At 41.3% G+C, this 24,756-nt stretch overlaps 1 protein-coding gene and 1 non-coding gene across 6 annotated transcripts in view; both read right to left on the minus strand.

Moving 5' to 3' along the window:
- Window positions 1-281: 281 nt before the first annotated feature.
- Window positions 282-400, minus strand: LOC139021363 (5S ribosomal RNA). The gene has a single exon (XR_011473474.1). It is a non-coding gene; the product is annotated as a 5S ribosomal RNA (ribosomal RNA).
- Window positions 401-16,345: 15,945 nt separating this feature from the next.
- LOC139021165 (transducin-like enhancer protein 4) overlaps window positions 16,346-24,756 on the minus strand; it is a 146,530-nt gene continuing 138,119 nt past the window's right edge. For all 5 annotated transcript variants that reach the window (XM_070431453.1, XM_070431456.1, XM_070431452.1 and 2 more), the window contains 5 exons: window positions 23,728-23,975; window positions 22,197-22,344; window positions 21,589-21,739; window positions 21,161-21,237; window positions 16,346-18,023 (listed from right to left, as the gene is read on the minus strand). In XM_070431453.1, coding sequence (XP_070287554.1) covers window positions 17,916-18,023; window positions 21,161-21,237; window positions 21,589-21,739; window positions 22,197-22,344; window positions 23,728-23,975 — 732 coding nt within the window. In that variant the 3' untranslated portion in view covers window positions 16,346-17,915. The remainder of the gene's footprint in view (window positions 18,024-21,160; window positions 21,238-21,588; window positions 21,740-22,196; window positions 22,345-23,727; window positions 23,976-24,756) is intronic.

The following is a 24,756-nucleotide window of genomic DNA, read 5'->3' on the forward strand; positions in this document are numbered from 1 at the left end:
AAACAGACAGTCCTGCCACTCCATCATACAGTTTTGGACATGTTATCTAACTTTTCTTAGCCTCAAGAAAATTTCTGATTTACAATTTACAAATACACAACAGAAAAATATAATGTCCCCCATCTATTATCCTCAGGAATATTAGAAGTACTATATCTAAAATGCATAGCAGTGATAACAGATTCTACAATTTCAAGTAAATGAAATCATATAATATGTAGTCCTTTGTGTAAGTTTCTTTTACTCTGCATGATGTTTTTTGCTTCTTTTTTTGTTTTTGCAGCCTACAGCACCCAGAATTCCCAGGCGGTCTCCCATCCAAGTACTAACCAGGCCCAACCCTGCTTAGCTTCCGAGATCAGATGAGATCGGGCGCATTCAGGGTGGTATGGCTGTAGATTGCATAATGTTTTTGAGATTCATCCATGTTGTTGTGTATTTACTCCTCTTTATTACTGAGCAGTAATGTGGCTGTTTTTAATCAAGAGAACTCCTGACCTGACTCCACCCCCCAATCAGCTATTCCATTCTTTCACAGCTCTAGAAATTCTTCATCCTGTCACTCTAACATGGACCTCCCTAATGTTTCTAGCTTTTGATGCTAACTCAACAATTAGTGAAAGTACTTTTACATCATCCTGTAAATTTTATGTGCAGTTAAAAAGTTCTCCTGAGCCTTCTATGGAGAGGCAAAAACCTTCCTAATTCCTTCAGTTCTTCATACAACGTCTCGGTTTTAACTTCCTGGTCATTTTCTATGTTCACTCTTTTAGCACAATTTTCAGCTCATATTTATTTGTTTTCTTGTTTATTGAATATCTCCTTTATTAGATTGTAAGTTCCATAGGACAAAATCATATTTATTTTATGCACCAGGGTCCACCTAGCACTTAGCACAATGCCTGGCAATTGGAAAACCCTCAACAAATATTTGTTGAGTAAGGGAGCATATAAAGTAAAGAAGGAAGTCACTTTTGAACATGCTGTGTATTTGTCTATATGTTAAGTATACATGGCACAGCAGGCAGCATTCGGGGGCGGTGGCGGGGCAAGCCTGGAGCTTGGAGAAAACACTCATTTCTATGAGATACACCTCTGGGGATGCACCAGCCAAATGCACTGACTTCATTCCTGGCCGGAAGGATAGCCTTGAGTCTATCTGCGTCCCTTTTCCAGTGACCCAAAGAGTAGCCTAGACTGTGGTCGGCAAACTGCGGCTTGCGAGCCACATGCGGCTCTTTGGCCCCTTGAATGTGGCTCTTCCTAAGCCTTAGGAGTACCCTAATTAAGTTAATAACAATGTACCTACCTATATAGTTTAAGTTTAAAAAATTTGGCTCTCAAAAGAAATTTCAATCTTTGTACTGTTGATATTTGGCTCTGTTGACTAATGAGTTTGCCAACCACTGGCCTAGACCAAAATCAGAAATTTCCCTTAAAACCTAAAATCAATCGTAATCAGCTGGGCCCTGCTTTTACTTCCCAGCCCTGCTCAGGTCTCCAGATTAAGTAGGACATTGACCTCTTGCCATCATGCTCCAAAGTCCAAATGTGGGAGAGGAATATTTTAAATATTGATTTGTTTTGCTCTTCCTGTGTTTTTCTCCCCCCCACCCCCCCTCCTTTTCAAGCAGCAAGCCAGACCTTTGTATTTACTTCCTCGCTTTAGAGGAGTCTGTGATCCATAAAGGCAGAAATTGCCTTTAGGTGATTTGACTCTCAGGCTTGTTTTGCCAGAAGATAGGGTTCTTGAAAGAACCATCCTGGAGATGGGAGGGAGGGGGAATGCGAGGATTGTAAAGGAAGAAGACCTATTTCCCCAGACTGGAAAGGGGTTCAGGCTGGCACACCCCTCAAACAGGGTGACTCACACCCAGCTTCCCAGCACCACAGAGGGTAGCAGGACCCCAGAAGGAAATAGCTGTGGGTCCCAGCAGGAGTGCTGACTGAGAGGAGCCCCAGCTCCACAAGGACCCCTTCAGTGGGTCCCGTGGCCTGGGACACACAGTTTCAGTGGTGAGTCTGACATCCTAAAGGGAGAGGGCTTTCTTCTGATTTTTGTTCGATGTCCCCAGAGAAAGAGAAAGAAGAGAATTCCGTCCTCATGTTCTCCTTCATAGTGGCTAAGATTGCACTTTCTTGCTGTTTAGGAGAGGTAGAGACTCAGGGGTGAAAGGATAAGGAAATATTCCATTTATTAAGCAGTTGAGAGTTTGCAGTCAGAGTTTTAAGGACAGAGAAGAAGGAGAAATACAGCCATAACAAAGAGAAGAGAAAGGTAAACAACAGAGAATGAGGGGAAAGAAGGCAAAATGTGGCAAGAGTTCAAATAGCGGCCCACCCACCATCGAGCTAGTAATTGTAAAATAAGTTAACAAGCTGCTCAATCATATATTCTGTCTCATTCCTTGACAAATGAATAGTCACAGAGGTAGAAAGAACAACTTTGTTTAAAGCTATGGTTTTTATATGACTGAAAGTCAACAAACCCTCAAAGATGACTGGATTTAATTATATCGTGCATGTCTGGGTGTTCACATGATGGGCTAGTAATGTGTGATAAGTAATAAAATAGCTCATTAATTCACAGATACATTCCATAAATTTTTTTCTTGCCTTTGTTTCAGCAAAACACTAATTATGCCACCATCAACTCTCCCACACATTTTATATTCTATTGACAGTAATGCTAAAAGAGACATTTTCTTGAAATATTACAGTTTTCAGGTAATTTTTTATTATTAATTTCTATCTGGAGAACATTTATTCTACTAAAGTAGTAGCGACTGAAGTTGTTAATCAAATTCCTTTATATGTCATGTTCAAACATTGTATTTGAGTTACATATAATAGGTTACGGTCAACACAAAAATATACAAAGTATTTTAATTTTAATATGTAAATTATCATCATGATTTCCACCATCTTTTAATGTAATATGTAGAGCCATATAATAATGTAAAGAAAAATACTTCTCACATCATATCTAGATCCGCAACCATACAGATTTAGCAGTCATTTGGATCATTTCAGAAAACGTTTTTAAGATTCCATGTGCTAGTGCTCTGTGCTAATTTGTAAATACCTCTGGAAGCATAAAGAGAAATAAAAAAGTGGATGCTCACTACAACTGGGAAATGATACTTATCACGAGACCCTGTCACATTCACACTATTAAAGAAAGTGACTTGACAAGTTCATTAATTTGTCTTTTCTCTTACCTAAGCACTTGTGCTGCTCCGATCTTTCCACGTGCATCAAGGTGGTGTCCATCTCTGGTGCAAGTAGCAGCATCACAGCCCATAGTGTTCATGGCATTCGGAGTCCCTTTCTCCTTTCTAAGGACAAAGGACAAGGATAGAGAAGTAATTCCTGGGGGCCTGAACAGTGTCATTTCTGAAAGTGAGCGAGTTAGGGTCACACTGTCCCAGCACGGCACACTGGGCCCCATGTGACAGAGGTGCCCACGTGTCCTTTCATGTATTTGTGTCTCTTTGTGAAAAGTGGAGCTCTCTAAAGTGTGAGGCCAGGCAAGAGTCCCTTTTGTCTGGTCTAATTCAGTACTGAGAAGGAGAAAGGGGAATGAAGAGAGGGAAGGAGACAAAAGGAAAGAAAGGAACAATACATGATAAATAATCTCAAACTACTTCCCACACCCCCAAGAAATAAAAGCCCTTAACCTAACAGGCTTTGTCAGAGATACCCCTAAACTCTAGAGTGCCCAAGGGGAAACTTCAACTCAGCTAGGTTAAAGGACTTCTAGAAACAAATACATGCAATTATGTGAACCCATGTATTTTATGTAACTTACATATAATTACATTATAAATAATTTAAATATGTAAATATATATCCTCTTGCTTTTCTTTTAAGTATATAGCAAATGGAACTCTTTCCTTCTTTCTGTTTCCTTCTGCTTTACCCCTTTTTAAAAATATATTTTATTGATTTTTTACAGAGAAGAAGGGAGAGAGATAGAGAGTTAGAAACATCAATGAGAGAGAAACATCGATCAGCTGCCTCCTGCACACCCCCTACTGGGGATGTGCCCACAACCAAGGTACATACCCTTGACTGGAATCGAACCTGGGACCCTTCAGTCCACAGGCTGGCGCTCTAGCCACTGAGCCAAACCGGTTAGGGCTGCTTTGCCCCTTTTTATAATCTCTTCACTGATGGGATTTTGGGGATGTGGGTGTAGGATGGTGAAGACAATAAATAACATATTCAGCATTACTGGTCCCCAGATTTAGGACTTCAGGGAACAGTAGGATTTTTTTTTTTTTGGTTAATTTAGAAATGAATAAGGAACTGACCATTTGCTAACAAGGAAGGGCAAAATAGGCTATTGAAAATAAACATCAACCACCTATAATTTCCATCGATTCATGGAAAAGACATTTCTAACACATATACACACAGTCATGAGGAACATCAACTTAGAATAAAGACCATTTCTTTAAATGGATTCATTTTTAAAAACTGACTTATTATACTTATTTATTCATTTGTTTGCTCATTCATTTGTTGAAAAGATCTGGTGAAAATATCATCAGGAACATGATGTTGTCCTTGGACCGACTTTTGGGATCCTGCACCTGGGTATGCCCAACCAAGATGGGCCCATGAAGCTCTTACAAGATCTCTGCTGAAAGACAGCAGAGCTATGATACTGTAGGACACATGTTTTGTGTGAACAGGTTGGTGAGGAATTTATCACCAAACCAATAGAAGTCTAGAAATCTTTGGATATTTTCATTGAACTGGCTTCAAAATATCCCTACAATGATGGTCCTGAAGTATCAAGTCATCAAGATGTATTTGGCTTATTTAGATTTTAAGCAAAAGAAACCCAATAATATATCCCTCTAAATTGAACCAGGGACTAGAGAAGGATGGAGAGAGCCCCAGATGTCACTGTGAAACATATGACCAGGTGAACGGCACAAACACATGCACTCTAAGGGCCCAGATGACAGCTGGATGACAGCCATCCCAGAGGAATGAACGAGGACTTTTTGCTCACCCTGAAAATTGAAAGGCTCACAGAGTGTTGACAAGTGGCGTTTTAATCCCCTCTGTAATGCAGGCCTGGTGCTGAACTACGATATGGAACCTCTCAACAGAATTGCCAGAGTGGCTGGCCTCTGAGCTCCCACTGCTCCCCTGTAGAAGTGGGAAGGCACAACCCAGGCTACACGGCAAAGGCTCACTGGTCTCCTAGGATAATCAGGCTTTCTTCTCAATGCAACCTACAGCGTGCATTCCTCACAAGAGGAAAAGATGAAGCAGCTGATCATGGGCCATCAAGCTCAAGTTGGGTAGACTGAACACACCACTTACTGGTTAGACTCTGGGCCCATCCCTTCATTTCCCTGAACCTCCATTTCCATGCATTTAACTTGGGCTGATGCCATTTACATAACTGTGTTACCAAGGGAATTAAATAAAATGTTGTAAATGGGGTAACCTACTCAGCAGACACTATTATCTCTCTTCTAATGATATTATTTTCCTACCTGAATATCGACATCCCATAATCTGCCCAAATTTTCTATAGGCCCATCATTTCACAAAATGACTACCACCATCAAAAAATAAGGAGGAGGAAGAGAATGCCTGTCATCTTAGAGGATGAGATGTCACCAACTACCTGTGGGCAGCCCTGATGCTCTGTGACACCTCGGAACTTTCTCGGCCTCCTCTGCAACCCTCCAGCCAGCCCAGCATCCCAAACCAAGCATGAGGTTTACTGCTACAGGAAACACCCCAACTTCTCAAGGAGCACATTCAAGAGAATGGCTATTTGCTGGGCCCCTTCCCTCCTTCAGTCACTACTTGCCAGCTCACAAGAGCTGAGCTGTCCTGTCCGGTACACACTAGCTGCCTTCACTCACATGCAAAATATCACAATGGAAGCCCCCCCTCGAGGGCATGAACCGGATTCCTGCTATTTATAAGCAGCGGCCCACAGGCAGGCTTTCTTCTGTAACTTGCATTTCTCGGCAAGCTGCACCAGAATAGAGATGTGTTCATACTTTCCAGTCACCCAGATTGCCACTTCAAAAAGGGAGTGATAGACAAATATGGTGCAACCCGTTTACAACATTTTCCCATGTTTAACTTCCAAAGTCGAGAGTATTAAGCACAATTGCCAAAAACAAATTTTTTTCTAAATGCAATTTTTTTCTTAGTCTCTTAGTAAATGGTAACTGAATTTTCCCCCTACTGTTGCTTCTTAGAGGCCAAGAGCTTTTCACTCCCAATCTGCAATACCCTGCCTGGGCTATCACCCAAATGGCTTTCACACTTAAAGTGAGAAAGAATTAAATGCTCCTGTAATCAAAAAAAATGGTTCTGTCTGCCTAGGAGTCACACAACTCTCTTTCCTGAACTATCGCTTTGAGACCCCAAAGCTAAGTGTACCAATGGGCCTACGATTGTGCCAAGAAGGTAACTAGAGAAGGAAGAAAATCCCTTCGTTTCCTTGTCTGGAGCACATCCAGGTGTGTTCTCCTAGTTTTTAACCTACAAATGTTTTGAGGGGAAGGAGTTTTCACATCTATTCGCTGGTTTTCCTACAAATGAGTTTGGTACAACTTCAGAAGTTGTCATCTTCATTTCCACATAGTAACAGGCTAGGCTGGTTGCTGAACAGATTTTCCTAAGTTAGTTAGAGGGAGATTTCACCTGTGCATCTAATATGTATAAGCAGCAGCTCAACAGGCAGACTTTATTCTATAACTGGCATTTTATCATATTATCATCTAATATGATATTGAATTTATCCTAATGACAGGGGGGAAAAAGCAGTTAAACCAATCTCCATCAGTGATTCTTCTCTTTGGAGGGCTAAACAAATCTCTTCATATCTCAAAGTATATGTTATCCTGTAATCTTCGTGTATCTTTTACAAGGCAAGCTTGCCGAGGGGAAGAAATATTTGAATCAATTTGCCTTAAACATCTTTACCTATATCACTAAGCATTACCTATTGTCAACCCCCTATAATGGTAACCTCTTAAATCCCAGTTTTGTTTAAGGCCAAACTCAGAGTAGTGAAGATGGCCTAGCAAATCTTTGAGATTTTGCCAATTCATGAAACACTCTAGACTTCAGTTCTTCGTACCCTGTGTGTTTTTTTCCCCAATTAACTGTAAATGTTCAAGTCATCATTTCCTTTAAGTGTTTACCCTTACATCACTTCTAAGCACATCTAATGACGTTTTTCAAAAGCAATTTTTAAAAATTCGATGGAGATCAGTGTGGCCACAAAAAAATAAGATCTATATTTGAGAAAGGGATAGCTCTGAAAATCATAGAGTACTCAGTTTAGCTTTCATACTTTGAAAAATACTAGAACAAATGATCAAAAAATCAATTTGCAAACACCCAGATGATCCCAGAATCCCAGGTAATAATCAACATTGCTTTGTGAAGAGCAGTCTTGTCAGAACCATCTAATTTCCTTCTAAAACAGAGTGACGGGCCCGGCAGATCAGAGGGGTGAAATAGATGTAATGGAACTTGAATTTTACAAAGCTCTTGATTCCATCTTCCATGATATGCTCATCAACAGATGACTTCAGAGGAAATCTGTTGTCAAGACACAGTTCTCAGTGTCTCAGCTTTAAGTTGGTGGGTAGGGTGTTGGGTAGAAGCTATTTGGTGTGATATCTGGCCCAAAAATGAATAGCTCCTGGATGGTCTATTAGGCTCATCAGTCCCAAACACAGTCCTAGTACGGGCTCAATCAATACTTTCCACTTGTTCAGTGAAAAGATGATGGGTAGGAGAGCTATTGCTTGGTGAGTCATCATGACTCCAAAGTGAACAGGTGGGTAGGGACCAGCATATTAGGGAAGAAAAAATTTGCCCCTCCTTACGCTAAACAGTCCATTTGTGTCATTTGCCCAGTTCTTCATTGGAACATTTTCTAATTGATTTGTAAAAGCTAATCATATACAAAAATATTAAAACTTTGTCATATATGTTACAAACATTTCATACTGTTGTTATTTGCATGGTTACATAAGAGTGACTTGAAGGTTAAATAAAGAACTACGGTCCCCATTCCTTTTTTTGCGAAACAGTATTTTAATTGCTCTTTCAGGGAATTCTCTAATGCAATAATACCCACCAGCTCTTAAGGATCATTAAATTATTTGAGTATAATGAGAATATAATCGCCACTTAACATTTTCTTTAAAACTTCCAGATTTCATTTAGCTCTCTGCCCTCCCAGGGAGAAATAGTGCCGCTGCCTCTAAGAGCTGACCATTTTTGCATGAAGGAAATGCTCAAATACTATCGGCAGGTTCTTTCCAATCTCGACATCTCCCCATCTTGACAACTTTCCTTTCTTATTTTTATCAAGTCAGTTTCCTTGGCCTCCGTTTTCTCCCTATAACTAAAGAAAGCCTTCTTTGTATATTTTACTCCTTAGATGTTAACAAAATGTGTTCAAACAATAAAAATCCCAAGACGTTACAGTTATAGGACTTCATCATGCTTACAGAGAAAAATAAATAGATATGGCTATAAATGAACAAGTAACCCCTGAAAGTCATTATTGGTTTAATAATAATTTGGAGGGAGATCAGAAATAAAAGGTGATGTAAAGAGAACTGAATAACAGAACTGGATTTATGTAGGAGGAACAACAGTTACAGACACTGTGTTCTGCATTTTTATTGCTGCATAATAAATTACCTCAAAACTTAGTAGCGTAAAGCAGCAAGTTTACTATCTCATAATTCCTGTGGGTCAAAAATCCAGGAGTGGCTTAGCCTGGTGATAATGGCTCAGGGTCTTTCATGAATCTACAAACGAAGTGTGGCCAGGGCTGAGGGTCTGCTTCCAAGCTCACTGACATGAGGGCTGGCCAGAGGCCTGAGATGCTCAGCACACCGCTCCCTTGGGTGCTCACAGCAGGGCAGCCGGCAGAGTGAGTGGTCCAAGAGGGAGAGAGAGAGAGAGCAAAACAGAATCCAGGGTCTTTCCTGAGACAGGAAATGACTAATACCACCTCATTTGACAGCAGCACTCTAGAACCAATGGCGCCTTGGGCTCTTGCAGACTCTGAAGAGAAACTCCCTGCTTCCTGGATCCCCAGGCTGCTTGCTCACTGCTGTTTGATTCTGTGGCCTATCCTCAAGGCCTTTCAAGAGATGCTCCTCTCCTCTCCCTCTCCTCTACCTCCCCCCCCCCCCCTACTTTTTTGTGCTTAAACTCTTTGAAGTTTCCCTGTTCTCTGCCATCTCTTGGCATTTGCACTGGTTTCCTCTCCCATTTACATAAACTCCTTATCGGATCAATCCCTACACATTCTCCAGGTTTTAGCTTAGATGTCACCTCTTTCTAAAATCTATCCCGACTACCTTCCAAAAGCCAACCCTGACCCTCCAATGGGCTAGGCTCCCTTCTGTGTGGCCCTGTAGTGCTCTGAACTCTCCTAGCATCCTACCCATCCAACTATGTTTTCACCAATTACTTACTTACACAAAGTCCTGTTCCATCCCAAACCCTGTGAGGTTAGGGACCATCTCTGTTCTGTGGATTTCTGTGTCTGTGTCCAGCTCATTTCCTTAAGATTAAGGGTCTTAGAAAACATTGGACTAAAACAGAATTTTGTTTTTAAAAAGTTCCCTCCATCTTCATTATAAACAGTTGTGCAGTATTTTCTTTTTGAACACCATTGCCAACCTGCTTGATTACTGCCACATGGCAACTTCTATGCATATCCGTTAGTCAAACAATAGTCTGGAAAGGAATCCACTAAAAATGCTCTCTTACGTAACAGCATTCGGGAAAGTGGGTGAATCAGGGAAGGAACTAACATTTCTCACTGCCTGGTGTGCCAGCCACTGGCATCATAAACAACCATTACCTCCAAAGAGAGGGTGACATGAGCAGGGCATCACTGTTCAAATATGGACATAGTGATACTCCGGGCTATTAGATATTTCAGGAAAGATTTTTCAGGACCACAGATGAACAGGATTACGGTTTTGCCACATCCCTAAAATGTGATCCTTAAAACACTCACAGCTGCTCCCTTCTCCTGGAGGAACCCAATTACGCACTTGTCTAAACAGCCATGCATCTCTGCCCTGGTTCCAGCAGCCCCGTTTTTTTCATAGGAAAGCAATCCGATAGTAACTTGACTGGTCCGAGTTCTATGATGAGATCTTAATTAAAATTCTACAAAGTCATCTCTTCGAACACCCTAAGAGTTCTTTGTTTGGTGGTGGAGAGAATTGACCTTTTTAATAGAGGTGCGTGTTATCAAGCACTTAGTACATAATCAAACTGTCCCTGAACCAGAGCAATCAATCAAAACGCCTTTGTGAGCCCAGAATAGTGGCTCCCAGGATTTCAAACTACCTGTGTCCTTTGCCTTGAAGCTCAATCTGTCCTGTGAGCAGGGCCTCCAGTCACCTCAGTGAAATTTTAACATGAGTGAAAACACTTCTTTTTTAACCACCATGGTTGGGCCTTCATGAGCTCATACATCAAAACACACACTAGTAATCAAAGAAAATCTTCCCATGTGACCCATCTTTCAAATAAGACTATTTTTCACGCGACAAAGTGCTTTACAAAAAAAAAAAAAAAAAGAAGAAAAAAAGTCCCAAACAAAACACGCCATTTTATCGAAAGAGCAATACAAAGTAAAAAAAAAAAATTTTTAAGTTAATTACATTTAAAGTTTGAAAGAGAAAGAAAACACATGAACTAAAACACTTCCAATTAGAAATTGAAAGATATCAACCTAGCTGGTTTGGCTCAGTGGATAAAGTATCAGCCTGAGGACTGAAGGGTCCCCAGTTCGATTCCAGTCAAGGGCAGATACCTCGGTTGCAGGCTCCTGGCCCTTGTCAGGGGCATGCAAAAGGCAACCAACTGGTGTTTCTCTCTGTCTCTCCCTCTCCCTTCCACTCTCTCTAAAAATCAATGGAAAAAATATCGAGTGAGGATTAAAAAAAAAAATTGAAAGATATTTTTGATGGCACATCTTTCTTGCTGATGTTTTGGTTACCATTAAAGTAACCAAAACTTGTAACAATACCTGTTGACTAAAGATCAGACTTTTAGTCACGGAGAAAATATCATCACCAAGAAGCAAGCTTCTCAGAGCTGAGACCACTTGTAGCAAAGCCCAGGCTCACCTTTTTTTTTAAAGAAAATGTATGAACGTTTGCTTGTGCATGGTGAGAGAGTAATGTTCAGTTACTGATTAGAAGAAGAGAGCAGAGAGCACATGGAAGTGGTATATGGGAGTGAGACAGAGCCATATAAAAGAGGGAGCCAAAGGAACACTCTGGGCAACCGTGTTCCGGTCACTGACCTGCTGACCGTGGGGAGAGGCGGAGGACACGAGCTCTATTCAATTCACTAGTCATTCAAGTCATTTGGCATCTGTGGATCCAATTTCTCACCTGTAACACGGGGAATACAGAGGTACAGACCCACAAATCCCTATTTCCAATGCCAAGATGGAATATTCGAAGAATACCAGAAGTTTTTTCATGATGCATTTGGGGCAAAACTTCCAGCTATAAGATGAGTAAGTTCTGGGGAATCATATATACAGCATGGTGACTATTGGTAGCAATACTGTATTATATATTTGAAAATTACTGAGAGTAAATCTTAATTGTTGTCACACACACACAAATTGAGGTGATGCATGTGTTAACTAACCTTATTGTGACAACCATTTCACGATATATATGTATCAAATCATCACCTTGTATACATACCTTCAACTTACATAATATGTCATAACCTATTAAAGCTGTGGGAAAAGACAACTTTATAAACCTGAGCAACACCAACGTGCTGTATCTTCTTCCCCTTGCAGGTCTATGGTCGGGTTACAAGTTTACATGAGTTTTACAAACCTAATAATATGTAATAGGAAAGAGACATCACTGTTTTTTGTAACTCACGCAAAAACAAATCTTCGGCAGAAAAAGTCAAACAAGCACAAAATTCCACTACGTGGAAATGGTGTCTTCCAAGTCTGAAGGAACTGAATACAAGTCCTTTTGGTTCTTCTGGCTCAAAGCGCACCCACAGAAGGTCTGCAAGGTCCAGCCCAACCATTCACTGTGAAAGTGAGTCCACCCCCTCAGCAACTGGGGCTAAATCCTTCACTCTTAGTTTGAGTCACCACTGAAAATCTCATTAGGGACACTTCACCCTTTGTTTTTAAGGCCATCTCTTCTCAGGAACCCAGTGTCTGGGAACCAAGGCCACTAGCCTCAGAGTCATCTTCACAACTGTCTGGTACCCAGGAGGCTGTTCTTGACCATACTAAGACTTTGATGCTTAAAGATGTGCCTGGAGTCAGGTGGACCCATCATCATTGTAGAAAGCCCAAGTTTCCCAGCTCAGTCATAAAACTGGAAATTACATTTCATTGACACTGATTGCTTGGAGAAGAAATAAAAGGGACAGTGAAAATCTGAGATTTAAGAACAAAGTTTAGCCCTAATCGGTTTGGCTCAGTGGATAGAGTGTCGGCCTGCGGACTGAAAGGTCCCAGGTTCGATTCCGGTCAAGGGCATGTGCCTTGGTTGCAGGCACATCCCCAGTGGGGGGTGTGCAGGAGGCAGCTGATCCATGTTTCTCTCTCATTGATGTTTCCGACTCTCTCTCTCCCTTCCTCTCTGTAAAAAATCAATAAAATATATATATTTTAAAAAGAAAAAAGTTTAACACGATTTCTTATTTCTTGAGTGAATCCAGAAACAAAGTCTTGTTTTCATTCACCCAGGAACCACTAATAGGCTTGGGGGGGGGGGGGGGGGGGGGATTCTCTGTTCCCAGATGCACAGCCTCCTCTGCACTGGATGCACGGTGCCAAGACTTGACCTAATAGATGTTGGGGGCAAGTAGGCTTTATACTGAAGTTCTTCAACTAATGAGAAGCTGTCCTGTAAGGAAAACTGCTCTGCTTGCTGCATGGCGGTTCCAGTTCTCACTCCAGCCCTCGTGATGGTTCCTGTCGGGTGTCTCTTCCTGTCCCCACGGTGCTGGCCCTGGGAGAAGGCAGGCACATGCTGACCTGGTTGTTTTCTGTGTTGGAGCCCTTGTGATCACAAGGCCGGCAGCGTTCTATCTTTGACTTAGTTCCCACTGCTAACACATTCTACTTCCTCAACCCTGGGGATGAACAAAAATCTCTAGCTCAAGGCCAACTCTCTGCCACATGACACAGGATATGGCCAGGGTACTCCCTACGCTAGTTTCTGTCAGAAGAGACTGTGAAGTTTGGGAAATGGCCAACTGCTACCTGGGTGTGGGGAGAAAAGCTGGGCCACTGAAAACCATTTGGGCATTAGCTTGGACTCCACCGTAACAGAGTGCAAAAATTTACTGCCTACATTCTCAAAACCACATACTCCACAAGTACCTTCTAGTGTGTGTGTGTGTGTGTGTGTGTGTGTGTGTGTGTGTGTGTATCTTGCTGGGCTCAAGTCAAATAAAGCATGACATTTATGTGAGTTTGTTCTTCCAAAATAACATTAAACTTGTTGGTTCTGGATGTTCTCATCAAGCCACAATATGAAGTTAATGGGGGAGGCTCCCTGCCTGTGGCGATGCCAAGGGTCACCAGGGTCACGACTAGAGAAGCCCACTCACCCACAAGTGGGTTTTTGCCTTGTATGTACTACATTGTCCACAGTAGGCACATACATCACAGGAACTAAGAACACAATTTGTCATGGATTTAAGGAGTTTTCCAGACGTTTTGTGATGCTGAAATCTCAAGCCAGCTAATGTGTGTGAAACTGAGAAACAAAGAGCAGGGAGGTGGAAGCATGTGGAACATTTTCTCGTTTTTCTTCCAACCTGTCGTGTTGGGCAACCGGCATGGAATTTCAACTGCAATTCGGAGCATTGGGGTTCAGGTCAGCTAGTTTTCCGTGGGAGGGTAGGGAGTTTGGGTGAACCGCTTTTCTCATACTCCAGTCCTTTGGGTGCCCTGTGTAAATTGTGTTCCAGCATCCGGCTGTGTGGGCCTGCTGTGAGATCAAGGGGGGCTTCTGCAAAAAGGCTTGTGCTCATGATTTTCCTCTGGACACAGGCAGCCCTGTGGGAACCCTCCTTCCCTGCAGGCCCAGTACCTAAGATTCCAGCTGGGAATTTCCCTACTAATTCTACCTGAGACCCAAACGATTCTGTCACTTGCTGCCAAAAGCCCAAACAAAACTAAAATAAAATGTCACTGGCAGCTTACAGCCAGAGTTAGTCCCTACCATTATGATAGCATCACTGTTAAAGTGTAATATCCAAGAGGTTGTCTGATGTGCTCGGGTTGACAAAAATGTCATTTCCACTGTCAGTTCTGAACAGAAGTTGGAATAGGAAAGTAAATCAATGCAATTAGCTCAAAACAACAGGACGGGTCGGTAGCCTCTGATGGGCGGCAGGCCCCACAGCTCATTGGTGAAAGTCACTCTGCAGGTGGCCCAGGAGTTGGGGAGCTACAGAAATGAGCAGCCTGGAGTGTGAAGGAATCAAGTTTTTTTGTACTGACATCTTGGCAATTTTGTAATTGCTTACTTGAGGCAGTAAAGATTTTCTTACAACTGCCAAAATTCTCAGCGGACAGTGTTGGACATCTTGTTTCTGTCTGTAGTCTTCTCACTCTGGGGTGTCAATTTCCCCTACTCCTGGCTGCAGTGTCCCAGAATCCCAGGGCTATGAGAGATGCTTTCAAAGTTTCTGTCCCATGACTGTGCAATTCCAACCACTTGTAGGTGTTTCAGGCTGCAGTTCCAAGTTTCAGCGTTCACCATTCCAGGACTCAGCTGATTTTTTGCAGCTCACTAGCCAAGAAGCCAACCTGGCTAAATAGTGGCCCAAAAGTGAGGTGTGTATCTGCAGACACTTGAAGATCTTTTTCTCCATTTCACCTGCCAGTCTTAGAAAGGTCTGATGGCTTTAGTCTGGATTTTTTCCCCCCATTTCTTGGTAATTTCACGTAATTTAATCTTCCAGTCCTATACCACTCTGTTCTTTCACTGGAACTAATTTTCCCTTGGGTGTTTCTTATCTGTTGTTGTTCAGACTCTGCAACACCATACTTGGGAGTAAAAACTATGGTAAACCAAGTTATGATTACAACAACAACATTAAGATTTCTGTGCAGGTCAATCCAGGCCTGAGTATTCTATAGAAGATGTAACAACTGAATCTGATAAAACCTCTGCAATGAGAGGAGACAGATGCCTATTTAAAGAGGTAGATCTATTTACGGATTCATCTCAATTTTTATTCCAGTACAACAGACAATGTTTGGGTCAGAAAAAAACTGAAGGACATCCCAGATTTGACATATCAGACACCAAAAGGAATTAAGTTCCTGAGTGTGGCACTTCCTCCTTCTGGAAGCTTAAACTCAGTATGCAAATGTCCTACTGTTTGTGCCAAAATGATTTTACTCTAGATCTCACTTTTTAAGAAGTTTTAATAAGGATACACTGCAATTAATTGAGCTAAGAATACTTAAAAAATGTTATCATCTGATGTAGCAGCTCTCACAGTACTCACACTTGAAGTGCTGCTTCCAACCTTGTGTTGATGAACACTGAACTCTTAGCACAAGAAGTCAACACCTCTTACCACTGAGCACTGAGCACACTTCACACCACCGTGGGGCTCCCATCTCAGGCTCCCACCCAGCAAAGCCTGAAAATAACAGGTGTTTGAGTCCCAGGAATTTAGAATTCTTTAAGCTCCTCCTAATGCCAAATTTTCACACCCAACCAGTAGCAGTCCACGAGGCCTTGTGCTGTAAGAGACTTCATGCACTGTGTTGGGAATGCTTCCCAAACCCACATGGCTGGAAATGGTATGTGTGGGCGATTCAAAAGCAGCGTTGGTCCCACAGACCTTACCTTAATGATGGAAAGGTTCTACCAATTTGTGTCGACCCATAACCACTTGAAATGTAGTTAGTGTGACTGATAAACTGAATATTTAATTTTAATAAACCGACTTAAACCGGCACAGATGGCTAGTGATAACCACTGAGCAGCAGTTCTAAAGCATCAAGGCTATGTTACTCAAAGCCTTGATGGACAATATTTTTACACACCAAAGAGGCACGCAATAAATAGTTGGTAGCAACCTGTCATTGATAACCTCTCCCCCTCTAGCTCTTCTCAAGTAAAAGTAAATATAAAAATAAAATAGCAACAATAAAAAGTTCACATTAGTTTAACACTACTCTTCTTGAATAAAACCTATAATTTTTAATAGCTAGAAGTGGCATAGTCCAAGACAAAAATAAACTATCGCCAGCAGATCAAAGAATTAGAAATGAGCATACTAGAAGTTATTTATGTTTAATGCTTAAAAGTCTGAATGCACAAACAATCTACCATTATAGAAGTACTGGTGGTCAATACAATGCATTAAAACTATGTACAATGCACAGTTTAGTATCAAAATCTTTCTACACTGTAGGGTTTTACGAAACTGTTAATGACATCAAACACTAAGCACTTAAGACACCAGTTTTTTTTTTCTGCTACCACATTAGGAACGTCAATGGACAGCCCATTTCAACTTGCAGCATCCATCCATTTCTAGTATGAAATTAAGTAATTTTCTACTTATACAATAAAGTTTATCTACACGGTTCTCTTGATTTTGATCCATAGCAGCAAAGGCACTGTACATCAGCAGATCCACAGACTTAGAAGATTTTTAAAGCATTCAAACAAAAAATAATAATAAAAAAAGAAGTCACATATCATAGTTTAACAGCAACAACGACAACATAAAAGATAACACAATGTTTCTGGCACAATGGCACAGCCTGTGTCCATTTCAGGGACATCCAACTAAGACATGGAAAGAAGCGGAGGTAAGGAAGTAAGTCCTCATCCCAGGCGAGAGTCCATTCTTTCTGGGGGTCAGAGGGGGGGTCCTTGCAAATCCTTCTCTGCTGTCCTTGTTTTGTAAAAGACTTGACTTGCACAGCGGGAGGAATCTGTGCAGTCTGTGAACATGCCAAAAAATAGCCCATAATCTCTCCTAATGACAAAACTGCCCCAAGAGAAACTTCTCCCTTTGCAAAGAAATGTGGCAAAAATATTCAAGAGGGATTAAGTTCTCTCTTTGAGGCAAAATTTAACTTGTTCATTTGTCTATAATACAATAAAAAAAGGAATTAGGAACATATTACAAAGACACTTGCCAACAAGTCCAAAAAAAAAAAAAAAAAAGAGAAAAAGTCCAATTACTTTTATCGAATATAATCTAAAGCTATAGATATACTGATTAAAGTTGTCCAAATAGACTCAAATGAATATGATGTGGCCTGTCATGTTCTAATTGTTCAAATTTCCAAACATCTTGAAAATAAGTAGAAAATAAATCTAACAACACAGCAACATATTGCTTCAATATGTAATTATACATTTCACATCTCTATACAGTCATTAGTCTACATTTAGTGACATTTTTAATCAATTATTTTAAACCTTCCTTTCCCCTCCTTTGCCAAAAAAAGGGGGGAGGGGTACCAAATACAACGCATCTTCATTATCAATGCAGGAGCAGACAGCTTTATTTAGTCAGTCATTGTTAGAAAGCCTTCTTTAAACAAAATAAATATATTACAGATATAATACATAAAGTTTCCATTCACTGTTAAGTATGGTTATTCCATGTTCTTCCAAGTAGAGAGCTGAAGATTTGGTATCACAGGTTCTCTTAAATGAGTATTCACAATTCCATAGCAAGGAGGAGGGGGAAGGTAGGGGGCTCGACGCCACTACTGCAATGAGTATTTGAAATCCTTGGTTTTAGATGGGGGTGAGGGGCCCGGGGAGGCTGACAGAACAAAGTGCTACAAGGAGAAGGAGTCCAGTCCGCATGGAGATTTGTCCTTAATAAATAACTTCGTAAACCGTGGCTTTCTTATCCCCAGAGCCAGTGACAATATATTTGTCATCCACAGAAATGTCACAGCTGAGCACCGATGAGGATTCTTTGGACTGGGAAAGAAAAATAAAAATAAAAAGATTAAATACAAAAGAGAAGCCCATTAATACTGCGAGGCAGGACTGGAGAACTTAGAGCGAAAGAAGCATAGTGTGTTCCGCTGCCCAAAGAGGAGCCGAAGCAGGAAAGGCAGTCATGGTGCTTCCTTAACACAGCAGAGGAGCCAGGCGCCCTCCAGGGACACTTCACCTGTGAGTCTACAGGCTCTTGCCCCGGGGACATCAGGTGCCAGGCAAGTTACCTGATGAAGCAAGGCCCTATTTCAAATCCTGTTCTCCAGACAGGTCAGAGCAGAGCGTCTTAGTACGAAACCCCTCAGCTTCACTCCTTTGACTTGGATTCAGGTGGAGCTACAAACACCAGACATGTCACTTAACCTGCCTGAGCCTCACAGTTTCTTTCCACTTGTTTATATCTTCTTCTCTTTTTTTCAATGGTCTATAGTTTTCTGAGTACAGGCGTTTTGCCTCCTTGGTTAAGTTTATTCCTAAGTATCTTAATTTTTTTGTTGCAATGGTATATGAGATTGTTTAGTTTCTCTTTCTGAGAATTCATTATTAGTGTATAAAAAAGCCATCGATTTTGGGGTGTTGATTTTGTATCCTGCTACATTGCCAAATTCATTTATTAAATCTAGTTTTTTGGTAGAGTCTTTAAGGGTTTTCTATGTTCAATATCATGCCATCTGCAAATAATGAGAGTTTTACTTCCTCCTTTCCAATTTGGATGCTTTTTATTTCTTCTTGTCTGATTGCTGTGGCTAGGACTTCCAGTACTATGTTGAAGATGAGTGGTGAAAGCGGACATCCCTGTCTTGTTCCTGTTCTTAGGGGAAATCTTTTAACTTTTGCCCACTGAGTATGATATTGGCTGTAGGTTTGTCATATATGACCTTTATCATGTTGAGATATGCTCCCTCTGTTCCCACTTTGCTGAGAGTTTTTATAAAAAATGAGTGTTGGATTTTGTTGAATGCTTTTTCTGCATCTATTGATACGATCATGTGACTTTTGTCTTTCAATTTATTTATGTGATGTATCACGTTTATTGATTTGCGAATATTGTACCAGCCTTGCATCCCTGGAATAAATCCCATTTGGTAATGGTGTATAGTTTCCTAATAAAGGCACACAGGTGAAGACATCTTACTGTCCTGCCCTCTCTAGAGGGTTGCCATAGTGTTCAAGTAAGGTAATACATGGGCCAGAGCAATGAAAACACTGGGATTAGCCAAAGAACATGTATGCAAAATCCATGGACACAGACAACAAAGCGGTGATGGTCAGAGGAGAAGAGGGCGGGGGTAGGGTAGAGGTGGGCAAAGAAGGGGGAACTGGGGACATCTGTAATAGTGTCAACAATAATAAAATTAAGATAAAACACTACATTTTTTAATGGGAATGTAAAAATATTTCTAATTTTCCCCTGTGAAAAACTGGAACACAATTAGCAAGCAGGGAGGGGGTCAATATTTAGAAAGAAAAATGTATCACACTTCGAGCTCTTGGATACCTTGTTCAATTGTACTAACTACAAAGGGGTTAATGTTAACTTTTAACTGAACTGTGCTAACAAACGATCAAATAAAAAAACAAAAATACCCACAGGATTTTAACTAGGACTTTGAATAATTAAAAAATCAATGTTTGACATGCAGCTGCTAACCCACGACCAGTGTTTCTCAAACTTTTTTTATGTTTTTTTTAAAAAACTGATTTTAGGGAAAGAGGGAGGGATGAAGTGTGGGAGAAACATCAATGTGAGAAAGAAACATTGATCAGTTGCCTCACTTATGTGGTCCGACCTGGGATCAAACCCCCAACCTAGGTATATGCCCTGACTGGGAATCAACCAAATCCTTTCTGGTACACAGGCTGATGCTCCAGCCTACTGAGACACCCAGCCGGGGTCCTCAAACTTTTTTGATTACGACCTGAATAAATACATTTTACTTTACAATCCAATATACACATAAGATACACATGTATACTTGCTACAAAACATGTACTCTAATATTATTATTTTTTAAAGGCCTAGTTGGGACCATATAAGAGGCTGTGACCCACAATACAAAAAACCTGCCACTTATATTAGATTATAAACTTTATGACGGCAAGAATCAGCAATTTTACTTCTATTGATTACCTTGCACAGTATTTTCACTCAATCTATGTATTTTTTGATTCAATTATAACCTACTCTACGATGACTTAATATCACTGGGTCAAGAAAAACTGCAAATCTGTTATGTTATTAATACAAAAAAAAGAACCTAAAAAAATAACATCCTAAGTAAATAAGGTTAAAAAGAGAATCTTCTTTAACTTGCCTATAAAACTCTCCATACCAATAAGAGAATGAAGAGATTATGTGTATCATGTCTAAAATTTATTTCTTTTACAAATAATTTCACAAACTACAAAAAGTACCACTAAGTCAGTAAGAATAAAAGTTTATAAAATTAAACAAGATTTATTGAACTTTTTCCATAACACTCTTTTTTGGGGGGGGGGGGGGAATTGAAAGAAAGAGCAATAATAATAATAGTAGTCAGCAAAATGCTAAAATATTAAACAAAAATTTTAAGTAAACCATGCAAACAAAAAAGAATTACAGAAACAAAAACCCTCCATGACAGCGTCTAAGGAGGTTGAGGCACAAAGAGCTGGCCATGCAGCAGGCACAGCACCTGGGCTCTGGGCGCAGAGAGAACCGGAGAGGCTCCCGGCTCCACGGCTTGTGGCTGTGACACTAGCCTCCCCAGGCACAGTTTTCTTTCTCTGTGCAACAGGAATCACACTAACTCCTACTTCCTAGACCAGCGGTTCTCAACCTGTGGGTCATGACCCCTTTGGTGGTCGAACGACCCTTTCACAGGGGTCGCCTAAGACCATCCTGCATATCAGATATTTACATTACGATTCATAACAGTAGCAACATTACAGTTATGAAGTAGCAACGAAAATAATTTTATGGTTGGGTCACAACATGAGGAACTGTATTTAAAGGGCCAGAAGGTTGAGAACCACTGTCCTGCCCATTACTAATCTGCAAGGATGCACGGAAAGAGCTTGTTAAACTACTCCCATGCAGTGAGCACAAGGTAAGTGAAAGCTAAACCAGCTGTTACCTGGAATATACTGGCTCCATACGGTGTTCTCCAGGCGTTCAGAAGGTTGTCCTTTCCAGTGCTCACAAACCATTTGCCTATAGGAAGAGGATTTCGAGAAAAGCAGTTTGTGATACTCTGTCAGACACTGAGACCTGCTTTACAGAGCTTCAAGCTATTCACAGGAAACTCATCTAATTTGCAACAAATAAGAGTTATTTTCACTGAAAATTATAGCTCACGCTCCTACATTCAGCTGATTATACTATGACAAGGACAAAGTGGCTGAATGCCAGGAAATTGCATGGCGTTAGGAAAGTAGGCTTGTGTAAGGAAGTGGTAGTTTTGAGGAGAGACAGGTTCACGAACTGCAGGGCCTGACTTAAAATGCATCAACAGGTCAGAAGGCAGGATTCTGGCTGACAGAAGAGGACAGAGGGCTTGCTTACCACAGTGGGCAAACTTGAGTGACAGCACGCAGCTCTCGTGCAGATGGAGCTGATACTTGTCTGGCTTGGTGACATGGAGCACTTCCACGTTACTGTTCTCCATCCCCACTGCAAGCCACTCTCCGGTTGGGCAATAGCCCAGAGAAAATATCTAGAATTAAAACAGGTGACAGTTATAATGGCTAGAGAAGACACACTTCCTCTAATTGGGAGGCACTGTTTCTTTTGGGTATACTACTTAAATTATAAAGGAAATCAAGATTATTTACATTGTACAGGGGAAAAAATCAAAGCCAAACAAGTGATCCCAAATTAATGAGACAGATCTCCACAAATATAATTTAGTAATAAATGATGTACAATTCAACTATATATAGAGTAATGGACTTTGAAAGAAAAACATGCTAAAAGCTTATAATAAAAGAGATTTATTAACCCTTCAATAGAATATATAGTGTTTTATGTTGATAGAAAACAATGGAATTTTCAGCTGTCTAATCCAGAGTCAAAAGTGACTTTGTCTCACAATAAAGGAAGCGCCCCTTCTTAAGCACGTCACCTATTTCACAAAACCAAGGCTTCTGAAACATTATGGCGCAAGACTGTACCTGGGAGGTGAAGTCGTGCTGCTGCAGCTGCCGCCCTTCACGCAGGTCCCAGGATCTGACCGTGTTGTCCAGGCCGCCCGTCCAGAGCTTGGTGCCATCATTAGAAATGTCAATACAGCTGGCCCCGTCTGTGTGGCCCTGGAATTGCCTAAAAATGTCAAAATGGAGAGAAAAATCCTTGAAAAGTTAGTTTTTAGGTGAATTCACTTTACAATTCCACAGCAATCAATTTTATTGCAGGTCTTATTTGTGGATTACCTTATGTTTTCTGATTATTCTTAGTAATGACAAAGCACATATGTAAGAGAGATTAAAGTTAAATTGAAAGGCTGTATTTTTATTTACCCATAAACACTTATGAAATACTTGAAATTACTGTTAAGCAATAACTGATGGAAAAAAATCTCCAACTGAAGTGAACAAATAAAAACACACTGTGGCATATGTATGGACTATATAAGCCATATTTGAGGCCTATCCTCTCGCTGAGATATGAGGGGAGGAGAGAATGCAAGAGGGAGGAGGGAATATCTCCCTTTACAGACTATGGGGAAGGGCGCAGGGAGAAGGAATTCTTCTAGGTGCAAGTGCAGGAGGCTGTGATCTCAGGTTAAGGCACAGGAAAGAAACTCGGGGTGACTCAGCTGCCGCAGGAGCTGGTACACTGTCAAAGACACTGGGGGAAGAAGGGATTAGAAGCAGTTCCTCTTAAGAACCTTACCCAAAGGGAACACAGTAATGACTATTTTGTTATTGGAATCATACACAGAGCTTCGTCCTGCCACATATCTTGCAACAGACAGCAGAGGCCTCTTCTCCTGCACACGCCCCCGACTTGTAGCTAGGCTTGATTACAACCTTCCCACACCCGTTAGCGGATCACACCTCTTGCTTCCTGCTCTCTCTGGTGCTGACATGTGGAGACTTGTTTCAGGGCCTTACATATCAACACCACCTTCTACAATCTCATTTCTAAACAGACATCTTAGTTATGTCTATCCACCCTTAAAAGTGGGACTACAGATAATCCAGACTTTTCAGGGTAAACAGTACCGAACACATGCCTGGCCCATGGCAGGTGCTCAACAGTCACTTGCTGAAGAACGACCATATCAGATGCGTGTGGCACCAATAGCACCATGTATTGTGAGTCTTCTCAGAGAGCGGCTATCGACAATGGTGGTTTGTTAGCAAGCAGATGGCAAATTACGGATGTTTAACGAGCTCATTAGGTCATGAGAACCTTATGTACATTACTTATGTAAAAGTGACCTCACTTTTTAAAAACCTGAATGACACCAGTTAGTATAATGTCAAAAAGAATAAAAGGAATAAAGAAGGCAACCCCATTCATTTGATAAAGTTTACGGCAGAAAACAAAGATTTTATATTAATAATGTTCCTAGCATCTTAAAGTGGGCCTATTAGTTCTATTTCATCTTTTAGGCAGACAGACACGCATGCAGATCTCGGGTACAATGTGGTACAACAGCTCCTCCTCCATCCCTGGTGAGGAATCTTGCTGACCCACCTCACCAGCGTCTGGTTGTGCAGGTCCCACACGGCGATGTTGCCGTCGCTGCAGCAGGAGAAGCAGACCTTGGAGTCCGGGCTGATGGCCAGGGCGTAGCAGGCAGGGGCCGAGGACGTCAGCTCCGCCTTGATGCGAGGGGTCGGGGCGGCCAGGTCCCAGATGGACAGAGTGCTGGCCTCCCCTCCCACAATTAGGGTGCGACCATCAGGGAGCAATCGGCAGGAACGGATGTAGTTATCCCTGTTCTGTAGAGACAAAAACCATCAAGAGATTACTCATGAGGAAAGGAAAACAGCATTAACACGAGAGCAGAAATCCATAAAGTATTGTGTTCCCTCCTGGTTTTAATGAGCCATTTTTACTTATGACAATGATAAAGTGGATTAATGCTAGAAAATTACATGAAATTAGAGAAGTACTTAAACTTGATCTACAAAATTTAGCACTGAGATATTTAATCTTAATTAGCATATAAATGCAAAGATCTAGACCTACTCCCACCACCACCAAATCAACCAGCTGCCCGAGTCATTTGCACACACAGGCGCGCACGCTCATTAGCGCAGCGACCCACGCAGTCCTGAAGCACCAAGCCTGGGGACCTGGCACACTCAACCTGGCGGGGGAGAGGTCCCACCACTGCTGCCAAACTGCCAGGCTGCTGAGGAGACCTAACAGTCTCCTCCTTCCACCTGGCCCTGCATTACCTGGCTAAAGGCTTCCTGGGTTTGAGTGATTAAGCAGCATCAGCTGGAGGCAAAATATGATTAAGGAGCATTAAATGACAGGAAAAAAAATAATTTCATCTCAGTTCATGAGGTCACGAGAATCTTGTGTAAGTTAATTATGTTAAACTGACCTAGCATCGTGCTGTAGCAAAAATCCTGCTGCTGGTCTAAGGAAGAAAATCAAACTAAAATTTCCTTAAAAACTCAAGGACAAATACCCATGAAACAGCCAAGGGGGTCTGCAGTGTTTGTCACAGGATATATTAAGTTACTCTCGTCTCGCAATGTGACAAATTAG

The sequence above is a fragment of the Myotis yumanensis genome, unplaced genomic scaffold (genome assembly GCF_028538775.1).
Source record: "Myotis yumanensis isolate MYYU_CA2020_CCGP unplaced genomic scaffold, mMyoYum1.0.hap1 SCAF_12, whole genome shotgun sequence".
Taxonomy (NCBI): domain Eukaryota; kingdom Metazoa; phylum Chordata; class Mammalia; order Chiroptera; family Vespertilionidae; genus Myotis; species Myotis yumanensis.